The 25,788-nt window shown below is 36.2% G+C and overlaps 1 protein-coding gene and 1 long non-coding RNA gene across 2 annotated transcripts in view; both read right to left on the reverse strand.

Moving 5' to 3' along the window:
• LOC309493698 (uncharacterized protein) overlaps positions 1–25,788 on the reverse strand; it is a 45,037-nt gene that overhangs the window by 4,882 nt on the left and 14,367 nt on the right. The window contains exons 4-10 of the mRNA XM_082162897.1: positions 24,338–24,394; positions 15,000–15,380; positions 14,859–14,915; positions 7,172–7,555; positions 7,031–7,087; positions 4,452–4,826; positions 4,311–4,367 (exon numbers count right to left, since the gene is read on the reverse strand). Of these exons, the coding sequence (XP_082019023.1) occupies positions 4,311–4,367; positions 4,452–4,826; positions 7,031–7,087; positions 7,172–7,555; positions 14,859–14,915; positions 15,000–15,380; positions 24,338–24,394 (1,368 nt within the window). The remainder of the gene's footprint in view (positions 1–4,310; positions 4,368–4,451; positions 4,827–7,030; positions 7,088–7,171; positions 7,556–14,858; positions 14,916–14,999; positions 15,381–24,337; positions 24,395–25,788) is intronic.
• The window catches only part of LOC309493994, a 44,910-nt gene that overhangs the window by 4,882 nt on the left and 14,240 nt on the right, over positions 1–25,788 (reverse strand). The window lies entirely within an intron of this gene.

Here is a 25,788-nt window from a genome sequence, read left to right on the forward strand (position 1 = left end):
GATGGTCGGTTCACGACCACGATCTGTCACGTCACATTTACAAGCACCAAAACGCTATTGTTTGAATTTTGTAATAAAATTTACAGAATCTGAGAGCTGATGATTTGTTTTCATATCAAAAGTAACCTGCTCTGTCTTGTCTGTTGGTGTCAGTGTCCTCTTTGCTTTGCGATTTTTCTCTGCTTTAGAAAATGGATGTGTGGCGTGAGAGCGTGTGTAAAGTGTCAATTGCGTGAGTCTTACGCTGAATAAGTGACAGTTGGCAGCCCTGCTCTCTCTGCTCAGTGTCGGTTATCTTATAGCCAAAATATCGCCATATAACAGAGGTAGAGGTTTTCTGGCCACCAGTTCAGTGTCCGTCTACTCGGCATCCATCTTCAACTGTTCTCCACGCTGCACTCCGGAAAAAGTGTGCCACAAGTGCCACTGCCTAAACTGAAACTGACTGGTCTTTTTATTAGCAGTGTAGAAAATGGGCAAACAGCTCTCAGAGAGAATGGGTTGTCATGTCCACACATGCATTTATTTATTTCATAAAATCGCAGCATGTAATCGCATAGGCTTGACATTGCGATTGCGATATGATTAATCGTGCAGCACTAATTTGAATATATCCAGAGTTCAGATAGCTTTACTGCTTGAAAGTCCCTGTAAAGTTTCAAATTAAATTGTTGTCTTCCCCTGTGTGAGTGAGCATCCACCAGTAGCATTAGTCGCATTGGAGTGACGTCTACTCCCCTCGTCGATTGATTGGCTAGAGGAGGAGCTGTTAATCTAGAACTAGTGGACCAATGGTGACGCTTAAGCCCACCCTAATTTACATGAAACTCAAACTGCAACAATTGGAAAAGCAAACGCAGAATGTGGAAAAAGAGCGAAGAGAAAAACGGCACAAGTGTACAAAAGAGTAAAATATGAGTAGAAAATGTAAGAGAGCACAAAGTACAGAGTATTAAAACCAAGGAAAACATAATTTTTAAGAAAACATGAACATAATTTTAAGTTGTGTACAATTTCATTTTTAATGTTTAAAGTTTTTATTCATGCTTGTTATTTCTTGATGGCACGCTATATTTTGATCCGTGACCACGTTGTTTGCTATTCTGATAATTGTGCATTATTTATTTCAGTTTGTGCAATAGCACAGAGTCCTGACCTTGTGAGATCAGGCATTGATGTTGGACGAGAAGGCCTGGCTCACAGTCTCCGCTCTAATTCATCTCAAAGCTGTTCTATCGGGTTGAAGTTCAGGCCAGTCAAGTTCCTTCACTTCAAACTCACTCATCCATATCTTTATGGACCTTGCTTTGTGCACTGGTGCGCAGTCATGTTGGAACAGGAAGGGTTCATCCCCAAACTGTTCCCACAAAGTTGGGAGCATAAAATTGTCTAAAATGTCTTGGAATGCTGAAGCATTAAGATTTTCTTTCACTGGAACTAAAGGGCAGAGCCCAACCCCTGAAAAACAACCCCACACCATAATCCCCAATGCAGTCAGGCAAGTACCGTTCTCTAATAATTGACCGTGAAATATTTAGTAGTGAGGAAATTTCACGAATTGACTTATTGCACAGGTGGCAACCTATCATGGTACCACGCTTGAATTCGCTGAGCTCCTGAGAGCGACCCATTCAGTCTGCATGCCTAGGTGTTTGATTTTATACAATTGGGGCCATGGACATGATTGGAACACCTGAATTTAATGATTTGGAGGGGTGTCCCAATACTTTTGGCAATAAAGTGTATATTATATATTATAAATTAAATATACATATTATATATATATTGTGAAAACACCAGTCATTGTCTCAATATAAATATATTCACAAAATACAATTCCCAAATGTATAACCTAATTGATATTCACAAAATGTTATTCCCTAAAGCAAAACGTGGTCACAATTTTAATTTTTTTTAATGATTTACATTTCCTGCATTTGCAAGTTGTCACATATTTGTAAATCACCCTGAATTTGTGTGTAAATATTTTACCCAGTCAACATGTTGATCTCACAGTGATCTCTCCATATGACCACAATGTGAGTTCACAGTGAGCTTAAAGTGTAACCTCACAGCGCACACGCTGTGTGCTCATATTATGGCCACAATGTGACTCACCCCAGCTAAAAAAATATATTGTTTGTGGACTCCAACATCACTCAGACGTCAAATTTTAGTTGAAAATGAAAATTGGGTTGACGTCTAAACATTTGATGTCAGGCTCCAACTTCATTAAACAACTCCACAAACAGCATTACCAGCTTTACTTATTACAAACCAGATTTACTTCTGTCATATGTGTACAAAAGTCCTTATTGAGATTAACAGAGGTTTAGATGTTGATGATTTATTGAAAATAGTTAATAAACCAAATAGTTTGGTTTGATGTCTCCATTATGGTGATCAGTGTTTGCTTTAGTTGGGCAGTTTGATCCTTGATGGTTTAATGTTAGTTTTTCTCTGGCTGCTGTAACTGTTTGTTATGACAACAACAGTAAGAAAAAATTTGATCAGATGATGTCAGCTACTTGATGATGACAATAATGATATAATCATCATGTAGTGCTGATAAGATCATCATCATGTAATTTCTTATAGACAATCATGTTTGTTATTAATTACATGTAATTGTCTATAGTAATGTTTCTACAGCTTGACATCCAACTGTGTTATATATGAAAATCTGTAAAAAAAAAAAAAAAAAATTATATATATATATATATATATATATATATATATGTGTATATATATATGTGTATATATATGTGTGTGTATATATATATATATATATATATATATATATATATATATATAGCCTGGTTAAAACCAGACCATTCTCAGTAGTAACTGAGTTATGGTCTGGCAAAGCTTCATTAATAACTCATTTCCAAAGGGGCGTCACCAACGGACGTCGCTCAAATGCCTCTGGGCACAATTGGATAGACCTAAAACCAATCAGAGCGATTGTCATCATGTAAAGCCATATGCTGCGTCCCAATTCGCCTAAGTTACACTACGCCATAAAAGTATGTACTCTTTTTGTGAAGAAAAGGTATTAACTTTTGAATGTGTAGCAAAAAAGTAGGCAAGCTTTGGGACATACTACTTCGTCATCTTTATCGGACGGATCTGTCGTGTGCATCCTGTCACGTAAACTGCCCTGTCAATCATCTTGTCACAGTTAAAATCCTCTATTAAATCTAATTTCATTTCCTACCGTTTCGGAGAGAAATGTAGTAGCACGTTCATTTGCCAGTGGGTCTTTCATGGAGACTGTCTTCATGTGTTTGCAATTTTAATATGCATTTAAAAATTGCTGTGCTTCACCAACGGACGTCGCTCAAATGCCTCTGGGCGCAATTGGATAGACCTAAAACCAATCAGAGCGATCGTCATCGTGTAAAGCCCGCCCCAACGTTTCTGATTGGTGCCGCAATTTCGAGGGATTAGAAATGGGCTTGAATGAGCTCTTTGCCAGACTACTTGCAGAGCAAATCTAAATTTGCCGGAAGTTGTCTGGGTTTTCCCAGGCTAATATATATATATATATATATTCATTATAAAATTCAGCTTTGCATCACAGAAATAAATGATAATTTAAAGTATAATAAATTGAAAACCAATTATTTTAAATTGTAATAATATATCACAATATTAAATTTTTTTCTGTATTTTTTATCAAATAAATGCAGGCTTGATGAGCAGAAGAAACTTTCAAAAACATTAAAAATAGTAATGTTTCCAAACTTTTGGCCTGTACTGTATATATATATATATATGTAATCTATATATGTAATCTATATTTATCCAAATGAGTCAATATTGAATCAAATCACAAGAATTGAATTGAAATCATGAAATTTGTGTCAAGCAATGTTTCTGCTTAGTTACTAAAATGTTTTGACAATCACAATACACTTATTGTGATGCAAGATTTTTCAGGTGTTATCTGAAACTTTATTCTCTGTTGGGTTCCATCGTTACTATTAGTTTGTGTAGGGCAACACTTTGTGTGTTCTCTGCTTTCCATCTTCATTTTGGAGTAAAGAAATGTATGCAGGGTTTAAAGGGGAAGTTTTTTATTCTCCTCTCCAACCTTTACTTCCCCGTAGATTAGCTTTACCTGCCTATCCACCTTTCAGTCGGTAAAACATTTTTTCGTTCTCTTTTAAAGATCAAATGGGGGGGCCCCATATATACTTTCGCCTTGGGTCCCCAATTTGCTAAATCTGCCACTGCATATCTGTAGCCTACATACATTAGAAAACATTCAGAAAATAAGCCAATAGAGACACAGTGTGTAACATTACCAGTTGAGATGGTCACTGGTGTGACAGTTGTAGAGCTGGTGTTAACACTGCCAGTGTCTGAAAGTTTGGATGAATAGTGATTAATGAACAGAGACACAAATATCATGAGTGTGTAGAAAGAGCTCACGTGAATATAATTACCTGCACAGTATGCTGAAGAACAGATAGTTGGACTAACCAGCTCATAGACATAATAATTGCCTGGACAGGCTTTGACTTTAATGGGAAAAGACCCGAAATAGCAGCAGTAACTGTTCCAGTGACCACAGACATCTCGAGTGACGACTCCATCTGTTACTGTTGGGTGTCCACCACGTATCCACAGTGCAAGAACAGTGCCACAGCTGTACTGAACAACACATGTGTCTGGTATATGAGCACTAGTGTTGTTAATGAAGAGACGATACCAGCCTCTCCAGGAGACAGTCGTGTCACAATTGTAGTATGAATGTAAGCCATATGTATTATTGATGGATCTCCATGTATCTTTCAGCACAGTGTAGTTGTAGCAGGGGTCTGCAGAGAGATTAGCTGTTATGAAAATATATTAAGAAATTAACAAGTTTTTGAAAAACATTTGTTATCATAAAATGTAACCAGAAGTGCAGCTTTTAGTACAGCTTCTAACCAGTTTGCTTTTATTTCTGTCAGACGACTACAAAAGTTCTTACTGAGAATTAGCAGAGGTTTATATGTTGAAGTTGTATTGTTTCATTTGAAGTCACCATTATTGTGATCAATGTACACTTTAGTTGAGCTCCTGCCCCCTGACTTTATAACATTAGTTTTTCTCTGGCTGCTGTATCTGTGTGTTTATAAAGCACATTTGTTATAACAAGAAAAATCGAGAGAAAGTATGATCAGGTGATGCTGGCTATATTCTAATGATGACCTAATTATGATAATAGTTATGAAATTAGCATGACTCTCGCAGTTTAATTCCATATGGAAAGTGTGTTATATTATTAAAGGTAGCGGAGGATTTTCCAGAATTTTTTAAAAGAACCGCCCTCTCCACTTTTTGAAAAAATGCACATGCGCAACCCTCTACCTGCTCCCGAGAGGGAACGCCTATTTAACGCTAGCATCGCTAATCATAGCTTACATTAACTTTTACTAGCAGTGATTTTAAATGGATTTCTCCAAATAGCATGACAAACTTTACCTGTCGAGTAGAAACTTCGCGACTGAGGCATCAGTGGGAAGCCCAACCTGTGCTTTTAGCGCACGCCAGCGTGTGAAATATTCTCCCAAAAACACTGGTCTTGTTTCTTTCTTCAGAGGCCTTTCTCTTCTTGTCATACAATTCGTAGACACTTTTTCTCTTTCGACCCTCAGACATTTTGAAAAAACCCGGTGAGAACGGCAAGCTTCAATGAATGGCTGAAACCATAGCTCACCACACATATACACCTGAAAGTGCGCATGCGCAGAAAGGACGAGCACGTACGACAGCCTTACGTAAACATATCACCAGAATGATTGACAATTAGGAGGACCAATAGTCTTGATGATCCACCCGGAAAAAGAAAATCCTCCACTATACCTTTAATACATATTACAGCAGTCAGTTATGAGTGATGCACAAAAAAGCATTATAGCTTAACTTGACATCAACAATCAGCATATGAATCTCAACAATAGTGACAATAAAATATTCAGATAAACATCCCAAAACAGGATACTAAAGATCACAACAAAAGCACAATTAAAGAAAATAGTAAGATCATTCAGCTGCATAATTTATTCATGCCTCAATGCATGCTGGGAGTCATCAATGTGTTTTGTTCTCTGCTGGCTCCCAGCATGCATTGCGGCAAGAAGATTTTTGTTGATTGTCACCATTGTTGAGTTTAATGTGCTGATTCTTGATGTCTTTGTGTCTGATTAATACGTAGGCTCAAAATGTTTTGTGAACCTTTAAATTTATTTATAATAATCAGTTACCATAACATTAATTAATCTCTTGCTGCTCTAGCTGTGTGTTAATAAAGCACATTTGTTATGGAAAAAAAAAAGTCAAGAGAAAATATGATCAGGTGATTTTGGGAAACTGTTGATCTATTGGTCTGAATCTCTGATCTCATCCAGTGTCTAAGTTTTGAATATATGGTGATGTGTTGGTAATTTTTATTTTTGATTATAGTTGCCCTGTGATTCAACAGCATGAGATCCAGTAGTGTTATGGTAACTGGTTATTATAAGAAATGTATAGTATATAAATGTATATTCTATGTCTGGCACAGAATCCTGCTGTACATTAAGCAAGATTGATTTGATGTTGTTTCAATGTTGATTCAATGTAAATTAAATTATTTAATTTAAGTTGAACAAATATCGATTTTCGGTTGGTCTTGATCTATTCTTCATCATTGAAATTATATTATTTCAGGGTGTAAGCCTGATGAAAAAAAATCTATGTTAAGTTTCAACCTTGATTCAGTGTTGATCTGCTATCAGGGATATAGTTCTTTATAATTAAAAACACAACAAGGACTGTTTTTGACTAAGTGTGGAATATTCAGAACTACTGTACAGTGAATGACAGCCAGACACACCTGAGAACAATCTACAGGTTTCATACATTTCTATAAATACATTTCCATGACTTTTGAGGCAAATATTCATGTTAAAATCCATGTTAAAATTTACCATATAGCCTACATACATTAGAAAACATTCAGGAAATAAGCCAATAGAGACACAGTGTGTAACATTACCAGGTGAGATGGTCACTGGTGTGACAGTTGTAGGGCTGGTGTTAATGCTGCCAGTGTCTGAAAGTTTGGATGAATAGTGATTAATGAACAGAGACACAAATATCATGAGTGTGTAGAAAGAGCTCATGTGAATATAATTACCTGCACAGTATGCTGAATAACAGATAGTTGGACTAACCAGCTCATAGACATAATAATTGCCTGGACAGGCTTTGACTTTAATTGGAAAAGACCCGAAATAGCAGCAGTAATTGTTCCAGTGACCGCAGACATCTCGAGTGACGACTCCATCTGTTACTGTTGGGTGTCCACCACGTATCCACAGTGGGACATAAGTGCCACAGCTGTACTGAGCAACACATGTGTCTGGGATCTGAGTGCTCAGGCCGTTAATGAAGAGACGATACCAGCCGCTCCAGGAGACATACCTGTCACAGTATCTGACTGAAGCATATGTATTATTGATGGATCTCCATGGATTGTCCAACACAGTGTAGTTGTAGCAGGGGTCTGCAGAGAGATTAGCTATTATGAAAATATATTAAGAAATTAACAAGTTTCTGAAAAACATGTTATTATAAAATGTAACCAGAAGTGCAGCTTTTAGTACAGCTTCTAACCAGTTTGATTTTATTTCTGTCAGACGACTACAAACGTTCTTACTGAGAATTAGCAGAGGTTTATATGTTGAAGTTGTATTGTTTCATTTGAAGTCACCATTATTGTGATCAATATACACTTTAGTTGAGCTCCTGCCCCCTAACTTTATAACATTAGTGTTTCTCTGGCTGCTGTATCTGTGTGTTTATAAAGCACATTTGTTATAACAAGAAAAATCAAGAGAAAAGAATGATCAGGTGATGCTGGCTATATTCTAATGATGACCTAATTATGATAATAGTTATGAAATAAGCATGACTCTCGCAGTTTAATTCCATATGGAAAGTGTGTTATATTATTAATACATATTACAGCAATCAGTTATGAGTGATGCACAAAAATGCATTATAGCTTAACTTGACATCAACAATCAGCAAATTAATCTCAATTATAGTGACAATAAAATATTCAGATAAACAGATCAACTCTAAACATCCCAAAACAGGATACTAAAGATCACATCAAAAGCACAAACAAAGAAAATAGTAAGATCATTCAGCTGCATCATTTATTCATGTCTCAATGTAAGCTGGGAGTCATCAATGTGTTTAGGGATACACTTTATTTCGATAGTCCTTTTGGCATTCTACTAACTATAAGTAACTTTTCAACAACATGTCAACTAACTCTCATTAGTAGACTGTCAGTAGACTGTTAGGTTAGGTAGGGTTAGGTGTTAGGGTCCGGGTTAGGAGAATAAGTTGACTTGTAATTGCCAAGTTACTTATAGTCAGTAGAATGTCTGTTGGAGGAGCATCACAATAAAGTGTTAGGAATTAAGCAGACAGTCTACTAATACTCTAATAACAGTTAGTTGACATGTAGCTGCAAAGTTACTTATAGTTAGTAGAATGTCTAAAGTGGACCATTGAAATAAAGTGTTACCATGTTTGGTTCTCTGCTGGCACCCAGCATGCATTGCGGCAAAAATATATTTGTTGATTGTCACCATTGTTGAGATTCATGTGCTGATTCTTGATCTCTGTTGTCCAAGTATTGTATAAACTCAAAATGTTTTGTGTATCTTTAAAAAAATCTTATAATAACCAGTTGATGCTCTAATTGTGTGTTAATAAAGCACATTTGTTATGGGAAAAAAAGTCAAGAGAAAATATGATCAGGTGATTTTGGGAAACTGTTGATCTATTGGTCTGAATCTCTGATCTCATCCAGTGTCTAAATTTTGAATATATGGTGATGTGTTGGTAATTTTTATTTTTGATTATAGTTGCTCTGTGATTCAACAGCATGAGATCCAGCAGTGTTATGGTAACTAGTTATTATAATAAATTTATAGTATATCAATTTATATTCTATATCTGGCATTGAATCCTGCTGTACATAAAGCAAGATTGATTTGATATTGTTTCAATGTTGATTCAATGTAAATGAAATGATTTAATTTAAAGGGGTGGTTGATTATGATTTCACTTTTTTAACTTTAGTTAGTGTGTAATGTTGCTGTTTGAGCATAAACAACACTGCAAAGTTACGACGCTCAAAGTTCAAAGCAACGGGAGATATTTGCTTTTAAAGTAATTGCTCCTTAAGTATGGAAGGCATTTTCTGCCAAATTTAAATAAATAAATTAAATGATTAAAATGAAAATTAAAACCAGATTAACTATTTCATTACAGAAAACTGTATGCAAAAAATTTGACAAAATTGAGAATGAAATTAAATGATTTCATTTTCACAGCATTATCCCTGTCAAATTGAAAAATAAAATGCAATTGGTGATTTCACATTTCATTTTCACTACAGTCTCGAGGCAAGACTGCCAATATTAAAATGAAAAGCCAAACGTGAAAAAGAAACTACAAATACAGTTTTTACAATGCTCTTTAGTAACGCTCACGCAATAATAGTGACACAATTCAAATACAAATGTAAATTTTCGTTTTCATTTTAATTCCTCTTTTATTTCACAGTTTTCATTTTCGTTTTCATGTTCAAAGACAACCTGCATGCAAATTCTATGTTAATGAGTGGGTGTGGCTTATTCTAGTAACGGCGCTAGAGACACGCCTTCTGTAAAGCGAAGTCGTCGACGTCCCGTGTGCATGAGTTGAATGTGTGAAACGAAATTATTTAAATGTGATTATATTGTAATCGAGACGACGAGATATGGCGAAATCTGTTAGTGAGCTTTTGCGGGAAGCTGCCACAGCATTAGACCGTGGAAACAACCAGCCTGACCATGTTAGTTATGATGTTAGACTCAGACTAGACCATAATCGACGATGAGGTTCATTCATGTATTAGGCTGTTTTGGAAATTCAACTATTTGGGTGTACAGAAGTCTTAGTAACACAATTTCTACAACAATTATAGCCAGACATTATTTAATACCCACTGGCTTTAACCGAGAACCTCGGCCAATGTTTCATATTCGCGTCATGCCTAACAACGCCCTTCAGCCGTGACTTACTCAGATACAGCACTAGCCTAGAGTACCTTATTGATTTTATAAAACGGTTACCACGCAATACAAATATTAATCCCGAAACATATGTATCTATGCAACTATCATGAAGTAAAATGAATCACTAAAAGCCAATTCCTTCCGCTGGAGAAAAAACAAATAGTCCCTGACCATAAAGCAACAGAAGAAGTTACATTATTTCTCCTTTAGATGGAGACAAAGACTGTCTTAATGAGTGAGTCAGTCAGTCAGTAGAGAAGACTTTTGAAATGACTCAAACTTGTGATCACGGAGAAGAAAGACGCAACTGACATGACTATAGGCAAGGACCACCCCTATTAACTGTTAAAAGTACAAGATATCACACCGGACATTCAAACGGATTTTTTATTATGAATATAGCACTGACCTGAAGGAAAATGCTATATCTAGCCTACTGTAAATGCAGGTACACTCGCTTTCTCGATCTCATCCAGAAGTTGTTACTGGAAATGAAAATCAGCATTGTGATTCTTTTTGTACACAAACTTAAAATAACCAAAAGACACGTAACAGTTAAACAGTGGACAGATACAGGCTATAGTCCGTGAGGCAGGCAGAAAATTGGTATCAAAAAGGGCACCAATTCTAATGTTTATTTTTCAAAACAGGCCCCCTGACCACAAAAATGTATGATAGCAGTGCCATGTAGGTAGCTTAAGGTATGAAAATTACAAATTTTACATTTAAATGTGCTGAAAAAATCGAATTATGCAAAATAAATCTCAACATTGATAAACTGTGTTATATTGACATATCTATTGCTTTAGATCTTCTCTTTTATGATGAAATATCACTGTGAAATGAAATAAAGTAAAATCATATATAGGCTCTTTAGGACAGAAAATATACAAAAAACTAAGGAAAATATAACACAATTTTGAAATTGTATTAACACAAAATAATATTTTGTGCAAATATGGTTCAATATATCTCCCAACATTTCCACACAGGTGGTTTCCTCTTTGAATAGCTTCCAGCAGGTTTCACCACAGGTAATAAACATAGTCCTATGTTCAAGCTTGGTTCTGTGTACTGGATCTTTCCAGTAGCTCCGGATGAACTCTACTAGACTGTTCTTGTTACTTGGTATTGGTAATGCAAGGAACTTTCTCCATTGGGTAAAGCTATGTCCTGCTGCAATGTTGCGAAACTGGGTACCACTTTGTGAGCCCCGGTTTTGTCTCTCAATGTCCTTAATAGAGTCGTCTGCATAGACATCAAACACAACATCAATTCTGTGACTGTTGGGACAATGAAGCAGAACCACTGTTAGCAAATATTCTGCAAGTTCCCCAAAGGTTTTGTTGTCACATTTCAGTTTGTTGACGATAGCCATGCCATCAACAATTGATGCTGAAAACTGTGGAATTGTTTCAGCTGGGGCGACATTCTTCTGTAGTACAGACGCTAATGCAGCTTTGTTGGTTTTTCTTAGGAGACCATCAGAAGAAGCCAGAGACCATGGAATTGGTCCATGGCCAATTTTAAGCATATGCTAAGCATAAGGAATCAAAATATGCTTGGGCATTCTTATTCTTCCTTGAGTCACTGCATAAGTTGTATCTTGTCCAAAAGACATGACAAGTCTTTGTACCTTTTCAGAAGCCTTTTCAAATGAGTCGCCACTCAGCAATACAGCCAAAAACTCTTTGATTTCACCAGCCAGCTTTACTGATTTCTGATCAAGTTCTGAAGGATTAGGTGGCCATGATACTGACGGCCACTCTTTCTTGATGGCCAAGTGTAGAATCAAAGCGGTTTCCTCTATGCGGTCTGTCTAGGTTGTTTCTTGACTAAGCTTGTCACGTATTTCACTGTTCTCCACAACAAGATGCTCCATAGACAAAGGATACATCAGTATCCTGCCATTGTTAGACTTGCAAAAATGTAGGGAATCACCAAACTCTGCCTCTAGTCTTCTTCTGAGATTCTTGATCGTTGATTCCATCAGAGTATCAACGCCACGTTTGTGCATATACTCTCTGATTCTACATGTGAGAATTGTAATCTTTATAACACAAAGATGTTCCATCAGTTCCTCCCGTATGCATTTAAACAACTCGTCAAATGCAGCTGCTTCTGTGGCTTTATACCTGTTTTGTACATCAGACACTTCTGACCTCTCTGAAGGGGCATCACGAGATGTAAGGACTCTAGTATAGTTCCTGTAACAACTCTTGTGGTAGTGAGCTTCTGCTGCTATCAGCTCTCTGCTAGTAACTGCAATCATTCTTTTATCCTGGTTGGCTAGAGCTGCATTTCTAACTGCAGCATCAGACTGCCAAGACACAGACTGCATTAACGGCTCTCTATTTTTTGTTCCTGGTCTGAACTTTGAAGACTTCTCACAAAAGATGCAGATTTTTTCATACACCAATGAACTAGAGCTCTGAGTTCGTATGGCCCTTAGCCATTGTTTCTGTTGTAGTATCTAATGGCTTGCTTTTGAGTGTTTCCAAATCCCTTTTCATTGTAAAGAGACTCCGGCACCTCCTGTGATACCATATTTGTGGAACCTCTCCTTCAGAACAACTCTCAGCCAAATTTAATATGTCTTTATGATTTCTATTTCTGTGCCTTAACCAAGTTAAAGTTTTGACAATATTCCAACCTAGATATCACCAAGTATAAATGTTTTGGTACCAAAAATAATGAATTAAAGAGATAACTGACCTTACGCGGAATTCGCCAAATTTTGGGAGGGTCATACATAAAATTGGTGATTTTTGTACCTTAAGCTACTCACTAAGAATTGCTATCATGCATTTTTGTGGTCCAGGGACATCCCTCTGTTGAATAAAAAAGAGCAACATTGGTGCCCTCTTATGATACTAATTTCTGAAATTTGGGGGTCTGCCTCACGGACAACGCCCTTCAGCCGTGACTTATTCAGAGACAGCACTAGTGCTGTCTCTGAATAAGTCACGGCTGAAGGGCGTTGTTAGGCACGACGCCAATATGAAACATTGGCCGAGTTCCTCGGTTAAAGCCAGTGGGTATTAAATAATGTCTGGCTATAATTGTTGTAGAAATTGTGTTACTAAGACCTTTGTACACCCAAATAGTTGAATTTCCAAAACAGCCTAATACATGAATGAACCTCATCGTCGATTATGGTCTAGTCTGAGTCTAACATCATAACTAACATGGGAAGGCTGGTTGTTTCCATGTTCTAATGCTGCGGCAGCTTCCCGCAAAAGCTCACTAACAGATTTCGTCCATTTCTCGTCGTCTCAATTACAATATAATCACATTTAAATAATTTCGTTTCACACATTCAACTCATGCACACGGGACGTCGACGACTTCGCTTTACAGAAGGCGTGTCTCTAGCGCCGTTACTAGAATAAGCCACACCCACTCATTAACATAGAATTTGCATGCAGGTTGTCTTTGAAAATGAAAACGAAAATGAAAACTGTGAAATAAAAGAGGAATTAAAATGAAAACGAAAATTTACATTTGTATTTGAATTGTGTCACTATTATTGCGTGAGCGTTACTAAAGAGCATTGTAAAAACTGTATTTGTAGTTTCTTTTTCACGTTTGGCTTTTCATTTTAATATTGGCAGTCTTGCCTCGGGACTGTAGTGAAAATGAAATGTGAAATCACCAATTGCATTGTATTTTTCAATTTGACAGGGATAATGCTGTGAAAATGAAATAATTTAATTTCATTTCATTCTCAATTTTGTCACATATTTTGCATACAGTTTTCTGTAATGAAATCGTTAATCTGGTTTTAATTTTAATCATTTAATTTATTTATTTAAATTTGGCAGAAAATGCCTTCCATACTTAAGGACTACAACAAACGGCTGGTAGGGACTACATGACATTCCTCCTGGGTTAGTGACATCACCAACCCTAGAATTTACATAAACCCCGCCCCTCAACACGATTTATAGATTATCAAGACAGAATATGCTAATCAATGACTAGAAGATAACTACACATAAGCTACATAAATTCATCAATTAACCATTCAGAAACGTCCTGTTGCTTCTACATGTTGTCACTTCTTGAGTCTCTCCATCATTGACTGACTCCGGTTTAAACATAAAAGGCTTAAAGTGTTTGAAATTTCAGTGACTGTCTGTGTGAGTGCAAGCTGTTGAAGCTCCGCCCTCTTTTGCTGACCTTCAAAAAGTGACAAATATAACATTCTATGTAAAAATATCTGTGGGATATTTTGAGCTAAAACTTCACATACACACTCTGGGGACATCAGAGACTTATTTTACATCTTGTGAAAAGGGCATTATATATTGTTTCAATGTTGATTCAATGTAAATTAAATGATTTAAGTTGAACAAATATCGATTTTCAGTTGATCTTGATCTATTCTTCATCATTGAAATTACATTATGTCAGGGTGTAAGCCTGATGAAAAAAATCAATGTTAAGTTTCAACCTTGATTCAATGTTGATCTGCTATCAGGGATATAGTTCTTTATAATTAAAAACACAACAAGGACTGTTTTTGACTAAGTGTGGAATATTCAGAACTACTGTACAGTGAATGACAGCCAGACACACCTGAGAACAATCTACAGGTTTCATACATTTCTATGAATATATTTCCATGACTTTTGAGACAAATATTCATGTTTAAATCCATATTAAAATTTACCATATAGCCTACATACATTAGAAAACATTCAGGAAATAAGCCAATAGAGACACAGTGTGTAACATTACCAGGTGAGATGGTCACTGGTGTGACAGTTGTAGGGCTGGTGTTAATGCTGTCAGTGTCTGAAAGTTTGGATGAATAGTGATTAATGAACAGAGACACAAATATCACAAATGTATAAAACGAGCTCATGTGAATATAATTACCTGCACAGTATGCTGAACAGTAGTAACCAGCTGGACTAACCAGCTCATAGACATAATAATTGCCTGGACAGGCTTTGACTTTAATGGGAAAAGACCCGTAATAGCAGCAGTAACTCCCGCCGTCACCGCAGACATCTCGAGTGACGACTCCATCTGTTACTGTTGGGTGTCCACCACGTATCCATAGTGCGATATTAGTGCCACATCTGGACTGAGCAACACATGTGTCTGGGATATGAGCGCTCATTTTGTTAATGAAGAGACGATACCAGCCTCTCCAGGAGACAGACGTGTCACATATGGAGTTATATCCATTACTGATGGATCTCCATGGATTGTCCAGCACAGTGTAGATGTAGCAGGGGTCTGCAGAGAGATTAGCTGTTATGAAAATATAGTAAGAAATTAACAAGTTTCTGAGAAACATATATTATAAAATCAAGATTAATTTGTTATTGTTTCAATGTTGATTCTATGTAAATGAAATTATTTAATTTAAGTTGAACATTTTTCAATTTTATTTTGATCTTGATCTATTTTTCCTCATTGAAATAACATTATTTCAGGGTGCAAAGCTGATGAAAAATCAATGTTAAGTTTCAACCTTGATTCAGTGTTGATTCAATGTTGATCTAGTTAGTATATAGTTCTTTAAAATTAACTCTTTTTCTGTGGGTCTATGGAATTGTCAGACAGCAGTCAACAAAGCTGACTTTATTCCAGCCTTTGCAACTCAATCTACTCTCAATTGCTGCATCGCCATGCAGTCAGACATCTTTAAAGTTTGTGACGGTTTACTTGCTGTCACGGACAAAATGGAGTATTTGGAGGGACAATCCAGGCGTAATAACCTCATTTTTGAGGGAATACAGGAGGCACCAGGAGAAACCTGGGCTGAGACGGAGGAGAAAGTGAAGAAAGTACTGGCTCAAAAGTTACAGCTGCAGCGAGAGGTTGAAGTGGAAAGCGCCCACCGTAGAGGGAAACCTGGAGGAGATAGAACAAGGCCAATTGTTGTGAAATTTCTGAGGCACAAGGACAGATCTGCCATACTACAACGTACCAAGTCACTGAAAGGATCCAAAGGCTTTATCAACGAGGATTTTACAGATACTGTCAGAAGAAAAAGGAAGGAACTGATGCCAGATATGAGAGCTGCAAGAGAAAGGGGACATTGCCTATCTACGACAGGACAAACTGATCAGTCATGCCTGGTCCAGTTCACCAAAATAGACAAGAAATATTGAATCTCCAACCAGGTATGCTGAATCGCTGTTTACACTATGACATCTTTTACAACTCACATAGGTAACGGAGTTAATCAACTACGACAGAGGATTGTTGATCATGATAAACTAGAGTTGAACATCTTTCAATACACAGGATCTTTCAATGTATCTTTCAATACATCATTCACAGGACCTGGAAAATGATATTGATCCTGTAAACAACTTTTTCCTCAACACCAACAGCAACTGTTTTATTACACTAATGAACAGTTTAAAGGGTAACTTAACCCTAAACCAACTTTTTTTTAGTTAATGATCTGTAAGAATGGGGCTTTATTAGTGCTGTTCATTGATTCGAGTAACTTTTTTGACATTTGGGTATAAAGTGTTTTAATTCTACAATATATGGTGTAAAAACGTCTGAGTGCTGCCCTCTTCAGGTTGAACGGTGGCTACTGCAGTTGAATTTTCCTATTGGATGTTTGCGGTACTGCGTGACATAAGCGGTACTGCGAGACATAAGCGGTACTGCGAGACATAAGCAGGTTCCAGCTCACCACGCCCTTGGCAGTATAAAAACCCTTTTTTCATCAAAAACCACTGTAGCGAGTCAGGAGTTGGAATTGAGTATTTTAACATCTATTTAGCATAGCATTTATATAGTTATTTCGATTATTTTGTGTAGCCTAGCATAGTTGTTAGTGTAGTATTGTTAGAAGCATAGTTAGTAGCATTGTATTGCATCAGTTAGTATAGCTTCAAGTTAGCGTAGATTTATTTGTATTTAGTACAGTGGTCAGGAGGGTACGTAGGTGCAGTGTTGCTGGTTGCAACAGCACTGCATAGCTTTCCAGCAGACTTGGAAATTAGGCGCTAGTGGTTGCATGCACTTGGCCTGGAAGACTGTGAGTTCCCGCCTAGAGCTCAAGTGTGAAACCTGCATTTTACGCGGGATTGCTTTTTCAACGCAATAGAGGTGGAAATGGGCTTCTCCACACAGCTCGCGCTGAAAAGCGACGCAGTGCCAAACGCTGCTCCTCCTGCATGGACTCCACCACCGCAGCGGCGTCTTGATGTGAGTGATCATATATAGGCCTATTTTAATCACAATTTATGGTTAGGCTAAAGTTAATCCTCTGGGGTCGACAAACGCGCCGGCGCATTTTGCTGGATTTTTTCACATAGCAGCAAAATATGAATATGCCTACAGAGAGCGCGCTATTGACATCAACTCGATAAAACTCATCAGATGCATGTACTTTACGTCATCTTGCGACCCTGTGAGTCACTTCTCCATACGCTGATTTCACGCAGCCGTTATTTTGAAATCGAAAGCGAGGCTCCGGTGGTAAGAAAACCGGAAGTGTCGCCTTTAATCATAGGAGAGTCGTGAATGCGATGGCGTATTGTTGTGTTTAATGATGTTGTGTCAATTCTAAAAATGTTCATACATTTCTTTCATACTTTAGACTATATACAGTGAAATTCATTTATAAATAAATTTTTTTATATATATAATTCAGAATGTAAAAAAAAGAAGCAGGAATGAACTATATACATATCCTATATTGGATATTAACATCCAATAGTGTAAATCGCGGCAGCAGCTTCAGGTTGGTAATCCAAGGCATTGTTGTTTATCTTTACTTCCGGGGTTCTTCCCACCGGAGCCTCACTTTCGATTTCAAAATGGCGGCTGCGTGAAATCAGCGTATAGAGAGTCTGACAGCGGGTCTCTCAGGTGCACGCCCCCCCGCTCACGGTTCGTTTTTCAAATATTGCCAGTGGTGGAATCAGGCTCTGACCAGGGGTTTAGTTACCCTTTAATAGTTCAGTTAAGACTGAAAATCAACTATCAATAATCCACCTTAATAGCAGAAGCCTATACGCTAACTTTCACAACATTAAATGTTATCTAAATCAGTTTAAACAGCCTTTCAATATAATTGCTATATCTGAAACTTGGATAAATAGTGAAAAGGGCATAGATGAAAGGAAAGGATATGAAATGTTTTGTATTAACAGAGAAAACAATAAGGGGGGTGGTGTGGCTTTGTACGTGGACAAGAAATTTAATTACAAGGTGGTGAAAAAAATGTCTACAGTGGTGGATGATTTACTTGAATGTGTTACAATAGAAGTATGTAGAGAAAAAAAAAAAAAAATGTATTGTAAGTTGCATCTATAGATCACCGGGTTCTTATATTGATTTATTTAAGGATTGGATGGAGGAAAAATGTACAAAAACAAATCAGAAAGTCATGTTTATCTGTGATGACTTCAACATCGATTTGCTAAATCCAAATAAGCACAATATGACGGAGGATTTTATTAATTTAGTGTATACTCTGGGCTTTTTCCCCAAAATTACCAGACCCAGTAGTAGGATTACTTCCCACTGTGCAACACTAATTGATAGTATTTTTTACAAATGATATAGATAACAATACAGTGAGTGGACTATTAATAAATTATATTAGTGACGACCTACCAGTTTTTACAGTTTACAACAGCAATTACACATCTAAAAAAGGCAATAAACCTCTATTCAGACGGGTCAGAACAGAAGAGTCTATGGTTGCATTTAAAGATGATTTGCTTTCACAAGACTGGGAAATAATATATAAGGAAAAAGATATTGATAAAGTATATGGTGAATTCCAAAGAATATTTAAATTATTATATGATAAGACCGGTCCAATAATAAAATATTGCGGAAAACAAAAATATAGTGATAGACCGTGGATTTCAAAAGGATTACACAATGCATGTGAAAATAAAAATACAAGTTATAGAGAATTTATTAACCACAGAACTATAGAAGCAGAAAATAAATATAAGAAATATAAAAATAAGTTAATTAAGATTATGAGAACTTGTAAGAGAGAATACTATAGTAATCTATTAGATAATAATCAAAATAATATGAAGGGTATATGGAATATACTAAAAAGTATTATGAGAAGGGGCACGAGACAGTCTAATTATCCCCAGTATTTCATTGATAATGAAAAGAACATTAATAATTTGGAGGATGTGATCAATAACTTTAATAAATATTCTGTAAATGTCGGACCACACTGTAAAAAATGATTTTTTGGTGAAGTAAATACTACTGAAAAAAAACAATGTAATTTACATGAAAAAGTTAGTCCAGGCAAGAATTTAAAAAACTAAGTAAATTCCATATCAGTACTTATTTCAAGCGAGTAGAAATGAAAGCGTAAATATCAACTCAATAAAATTAAGTAAAAATTACTCAACTTTTCTGATACTGGGGTTCCCATCATGCACTGGACCTTGAATAATTAATGAGGTTCATTTTTCACTGTTTTCCAGCTGTATTTACACTGTTTTATCATTGCTTTTGTTGTCAGGATTAGTAACTTGCCATTTTGTGACATTTTGAGTAAATTTTCTGCTCAAAATGACACATTCAAACACAAAAATGATCCATCAAATGTTACCGTCATTGTGTATTGTCTACGAAGTATTGAGGTACTGTATTTGCATTCACATGAGACTTAACATCTGACATGATGTCTTATAAATTACTTAGATAATCTAAGTAAAGCACATACTATAAATGATTGGTATAATTCAATATTATTGTTTGAGTGAAATGTAATGCAAAGGAATATTCAACTAAATCGATATCAATCAACCTTTTACTAGCCAAGTTAAAATTACTTATTATCTTTGTTACTTTCACTTAACTAGGTTAAGTAAAGTTTACTTAATTCCATATTCCAAGTAAATTTAACTTAAAGATTTCTAATTAAAGCTACTAATAAATGTTTAGGTTTTTACTTGGCAAACTTTGTAAATTTACTAGCATTTTCAGAGTGAAAAAAATTAGCAAGCTTTTTTCAAGTAAATCCTACTCCAAATTTTTTACAGTGCAGATTTAGCTGAAAAAAATCCTATTCCACAGATAAATCGATAACAGATATAATGATCTTATTGAAAGAAATCAATGTTCGATGTTTCTTAAAGCAGTAGAAGAAAAATAAATAATAGATATTGTTAAAAAATGCAAAACTAAAGCTTCCACTGATTGCAACGAAATAGATATGAAGATAGTAAACAATGTAATTGAGGGGATCTCAAAACTATTTACTTACATTTTTAATTTGTCATTTCAAACTGGTCAATTTCCAACAAAAATGAAAACAGCAAAAGTCATACCTCTGTACAAAACTGGAGACAAACACCACTTCACAAATTACAGGCCTGTCTCTCTACTGCCACAATTTAAAAAAATTCTAGAAACACTCTTAAATGACATATTGGACAAATTCATAGATAAAAACAAATGACTTAATGACAGTCAATATGGATTCAGAAAAATAAATAAATAAATAGGTCAACATCATTAGCTTTAACTGAACTCATTGAAGAAATTACAGAGTTGGGGTATTCATTGATTTGAAAAAAGCGTTTGATACAATTAATCATGAAATATTAATCAATAAACTGGAAAGGCTCGGGATCAGGGGGATAGTGCTGAATTGGTTAAACAGTTATTTAAAAGACAGGGAACAATTTATGAAGTTGGGAGATTATACGTCTGAATGTTTGGATCTTGCGTGTGATGTCCCCCAGGGGTCAGTATTGGGACCACATAAATGACATATGTAAAGTATCTGAACTACTGAAATTTGTGTTATTTGCTGACGACACAAATATCTTTGGTTCTGGTCAGAATTTGTGGAATAAACTAAAAAACTACAGAAACCTTCTCTCCTCCATCTCTCCACTCACTAAGGAAGAAGTATCTAAACTTCTCCTCTTCAGTCATCCTACCACCTGCCCTAGTCTAGACCCATCCCCTCACACCTTCTACAAGCCATCTCTCACACACTTCTACCAGCACTCACACACATCATCAACTCATCCCTCCATATTGGCGTTTTCCCTACTGCATTCAAGCAGGCTCAGGTAACTCCACTGCTTAAAAAAAAACAGACATTAAACATGTCACTTATAGAGAGTTACAGACCGAACCTCAGGGTTCAGTTCTTGGACCCCTCCTCTTTTCCATTTACACTACATCACTGGGACCCATCATTCAGGCACATGGTTTCTCTTTCCATTGCTATGCTGATGACACACAGCTCTTCCTCTCATTTCAACCAGAGGATTCTACAGTAGCTGCACGTATCTCATGCTGTCTGGCGGACATCTCAGCATGGATGGAAGAACATCACCTGCAGCTCAACCTTGCAAAGACTGAGCTTCTCGTCTTCCCTGCCAATCTGTTTCACTATACAAATAGGTAAATCCTTAATTACCCCATCAAGATCTGTCAGAAATCTTGAAGTAATCTTTGATGACCAGCTGACCTTCAAAGACCACATCGAAAAGACAGCTCGACCAATGCAGGTTTGCACTGCACAACATCAGGAAGATCAGGCCTTTCCTAACTGAGCATGCAACACAACTTCTCGTCCAGGCCCTGGTCATATCTAGGCTTGATTACTGCAATGCTCTTCTGGCTGGACTTCCATCATGTGCAACTAAACCTCTACAGATGATTCAGAATGCTGCAGCTCGTCTTGTCTTCAACGAGCCCAACGATCTCTCTTCACTGGCTACCACTCGCTGCTTGCATCAAGTTCATGGCATTGATGCTTGCTTAGAGATATAGCACAGGCTCAGCTCCCTCCTACTTCTCTTACGAGTCTACATCCCTACTAGAAGCCTACGATCGGTCAATGAGCAACGGCTTGTGGTTCCATCACAGAGAGCCACACAATCACTCTCCAGTCCATTCTCATTCACAGTTCCTTGCTGGTGGAATGATCTCTGACAACATGTGGGATGAATCCCTGACAGCATTCAAAAGACAGCTGAAAACTCATCTCTCATGTGAGCACTTAACCTCATTAAAAAAATAATATCCTTTCATTTTCCTTTAATCCCTCCCTTGTCTAGCTTATGCTACTAAGCAATGTTTCAAACTGTATATTTTGAGCACTTCTTGAATTGTTTGCCTCTTCATGATAAATCGCTTGCTGTAGTCCTAATTTGTAAGCTGCTTTGGATAAAGGCATCTGCTAAACAAATCAATGCAAATGTGAAGTTAAATTGACATTATAAAACAAACATACACAAAGAAATTAGAATTTGTATGCCTCTTGTTCAGTTTAATTTATTTAAATGAGCTAAAGTAACATAATTTAACATAGTCACAACTTAATTTAATTGTGTTTAATCCATCTAATATATTTTACCTAAATAATTGGTTTTAACACTAGGTTACATGAATCATTTTGAATAAATTGGTCTGGGTTTCCCAAAAGCATCGTGACTCTAAGTAGATTGTAGAGCCATTGCCACGAACACGATGATCACAATGCTTTTGAGAAATACAGCCCTGGGCGGTGGATCTGTAGTTCTCAGCATGCTTTGCAAAGGAATTCATTAGGAGAGTAAATTTAGGTATTAACTAAGTGTTATTTTATGTGTTTTTCAGTAAAGAGAAAGATGTTTGTAGTTTATGTTAATGTTTAATGTTCAGATATGTTGGACATTTAGGAGTTTCTGTTATTAAATGTGTGGACAGTGTAGACACTCAGTGCCCGATCATACACCCAGCGAGATGCAAGTGTTTAAACCTCACTCAGCATTTAAACATAATAAAGGACTCTCAAAATGTTCCGTAAGTAAGAGTTATTAGCCTATTTCTTCCTATTATTGATTATAACAGCACTGTCCTTGAACTGCATCATATTTCAAGCATTTTCAACATAATCCAAATTATTATTTTTAATATTGTTCTGATACAAAAACTTTTTCATTTTGTTTTATTTTAAGTAGACACACAGACATCAAGAATCAGCCTGTGACTCAACAATTGGTGAAAATTATAAAGCAGGTTGCAGTGCATTCTGGGTGCCACCAATCAAAACTCATTCATGGCTCCCATCATGCATTTCTGCATGAATAAATAATGAGCTTAATTGTCATTGTAATTTACCTTAATTTCTTACTATTTTATTTCTGCTGTTTTTATGTTGCTTTTTAGTCGCTTGTTTTCTAATGATAATAGAAATATAAACACTGAGCAGTGTTAATTTAACACTGGGGATTTTGCTGGATGAGAGATTGAAGGAACCATTAAAAGCATGTAAAAGTGCTGTTTGATCTTTCCTATTGTTGATTTTTAAAGAGGGATTTTGTGATTTTGTTCAAGAATTATTATGCCAGCAGTCGAATTAAAAGGGAGTAGAAATAAAATCCCCAAACCAGTTTGGGGTGTCGTTGAAATTCAGTTAGTTGGCCTATATTCGATAGTTTCGATTGACGCAACTCTTCCTTATGATACATCCCAAGATTCCAACAATCTTCTTGATGTACTCGCAAGGATTGAATCTCAACCTATGATGATTAAACTCCAAAGGAAAACACAAATTATTCCATTCAAACGCTCAGCAACTTCGTTCCGCCATTTCCACCGGCCTTCACTTCCTTTCCTCCACGCATTTTCTTTTTTTCTCCTTTAGCAGACCACACCCTTTTTCATCATCTTTTTTGATTTTCGTTCAGATAAATCATAAAGATAATTACCAAAATGAATTGGTTTAAAACTTTACTTACTTTGCTTATTCGTTGAATGAAGGTGATCTGAATTAGCGTCAGTGTAATGATCCATACAGTGTTTTATGCTCATAGTCTTTACTTAGTGGTTGATTATATACATTGGGTTTAAAGATGAATGAGACTACTTAATTGGAAAATTAAGCTTTAGTATATTAATTAAAAAATTAGGTTGGTTGAACAGAAGTGTAATAAATAATGTTAATTCAATTGTATGTAAAAAATATCTTCAATTAAATTGAGTAAGGGTAATGAATTTATTTTTTAGTGTATTAACATTAAGGTGAAAAAAAAAATTAACTAGATAAGTTAATTTAACTATCTGGAGAAATCAGATTATACTGAAGGTTATGCTTCAGTAAAACAGTTTTTCAGGTTGTTTGAATTCACAATCAGTAATCTTAATTTATTTAATTTCAATAAAACCAGTTATTGTTGATGTTACAGATGAAGTACATTTTCTAAGTTGAAATGACAAAAAAATAAAAATAAATCAGTGTACATTACCTATTGCAGTCGTCGCCGGTGAGACAGTTGAAAAGGCCAAGTACAGTCTTAAGACATCTAAAAAATAATTATGCATACAAATTAATCAACATCTTAAAGAGGACACAATGAACAGTCAATGAGCAGTCAAATAAACATATATAAATATAAGCTTGTACTTAAAGTGAAAGTTCACCCAAAAAAGACAATTCTGTCATCATGACTTTCTTTCACAGAAACATCTTTTCCACATAATGAAACTCTTACATAGCCGCGGGAACATATTTTATCAGGGGGGTGCTGGGAGCGGGGCTTAATGGGGCGTGGCTTGATATTGAAGGGTGGTGCTCGTAGAGCATTTTAAACAAAATCCTAATATTAAACAGCCCAAACAAAAAGATGAGCATACAAATGAATGAGGACAGAGTTATGTGAGAATGTTCAGAACTCATGATAAATTTTAAAAACACAGCACAAAAATCTGCATCTTAACTTATGATAGACGCTCAGGAGTTGGTTCACACAGAATGCACAATTTTTCAAAGCAAAAACGCAAGACGCCCAACGCGGGGAGTGGAACGGGGGAAAACGCAAGGTCTCGAGGCGCGTTTTAGTTGAACTTATTTTAACTTGAGTGCTGCATTTTAAGAACGCTGTTTCATGCACGAGACGCGAGCGCAACAGTTAAACACGGTTAGTGCGTTCACACTAAAAAAAACAATGGAAAAGTATCAGAGTGGAATGGAAAAACACGTTCTGTGTGAACAGCCCCTAATGCCAAAGAATGCTTTAATCAAGACATCTACATGAAATCTTTTCACCGACGTCTGAGTGAACATGCATTAAATGAGTGTCAAATGAGTTCTTAGATGCTGGTCCTCAACCAGTGTCACTCACTTCCATACGAGATCTGCTTTTGCCTTTTGATATATTAATTTCTTTTAGAGTCATAAAACCATATTCGACAACATATAAAAACGAAATTATATTTAGATTAATTTTATAAAGGTAGAAGGTGTTCTTAAAAACATGTTGAAAAACAAAAAGTTATTTAAAGTCATGTCATCTTAAATGCCAATGTAGTGAAACAGCTGTCGTCAGGGGGTGCTGCAGCACCCTCAGCACCCCTAGTTCCCGCGGGCATGAACTCTTATGCCTTTTCTGTTCAAACTAACAAAAAAGCACCATTGCAGCACTACAGTATCTATATATACAGAATGATGTGTGTGTCATATTCCAAATCTTCTGAAGTCAAACAGCAGCTTTATGTGCACTGTTAGACCTTACCGGTTTTTTTTACAGTAAAATACTGGCAACACTGTTGCCAGTAATTTACTGTTAATTGTGCAGTTCTTTACTGTAATCTACAGTATGTTACTGTAAAATGCACTAAAACTCGAGTTAACTAATTTCACTTGCAGAAACCTTAAATTGACCAACTGTCATTTACATGTATTAAACTAAAATGTATA

The sequence above is a fragment of the Leuciscus leuciscus genome, assembly GCF_965113295.1.
Source record: "Leuciscus leuciscus genome assembly, chromosome: 3".
Lineage (NCBI taxonomy): Eukaryota > Metazoa > Chordata > Actinopteri > Cypriniformes > Leuciscidae > Leuciscus > Leuciscus leuciscus.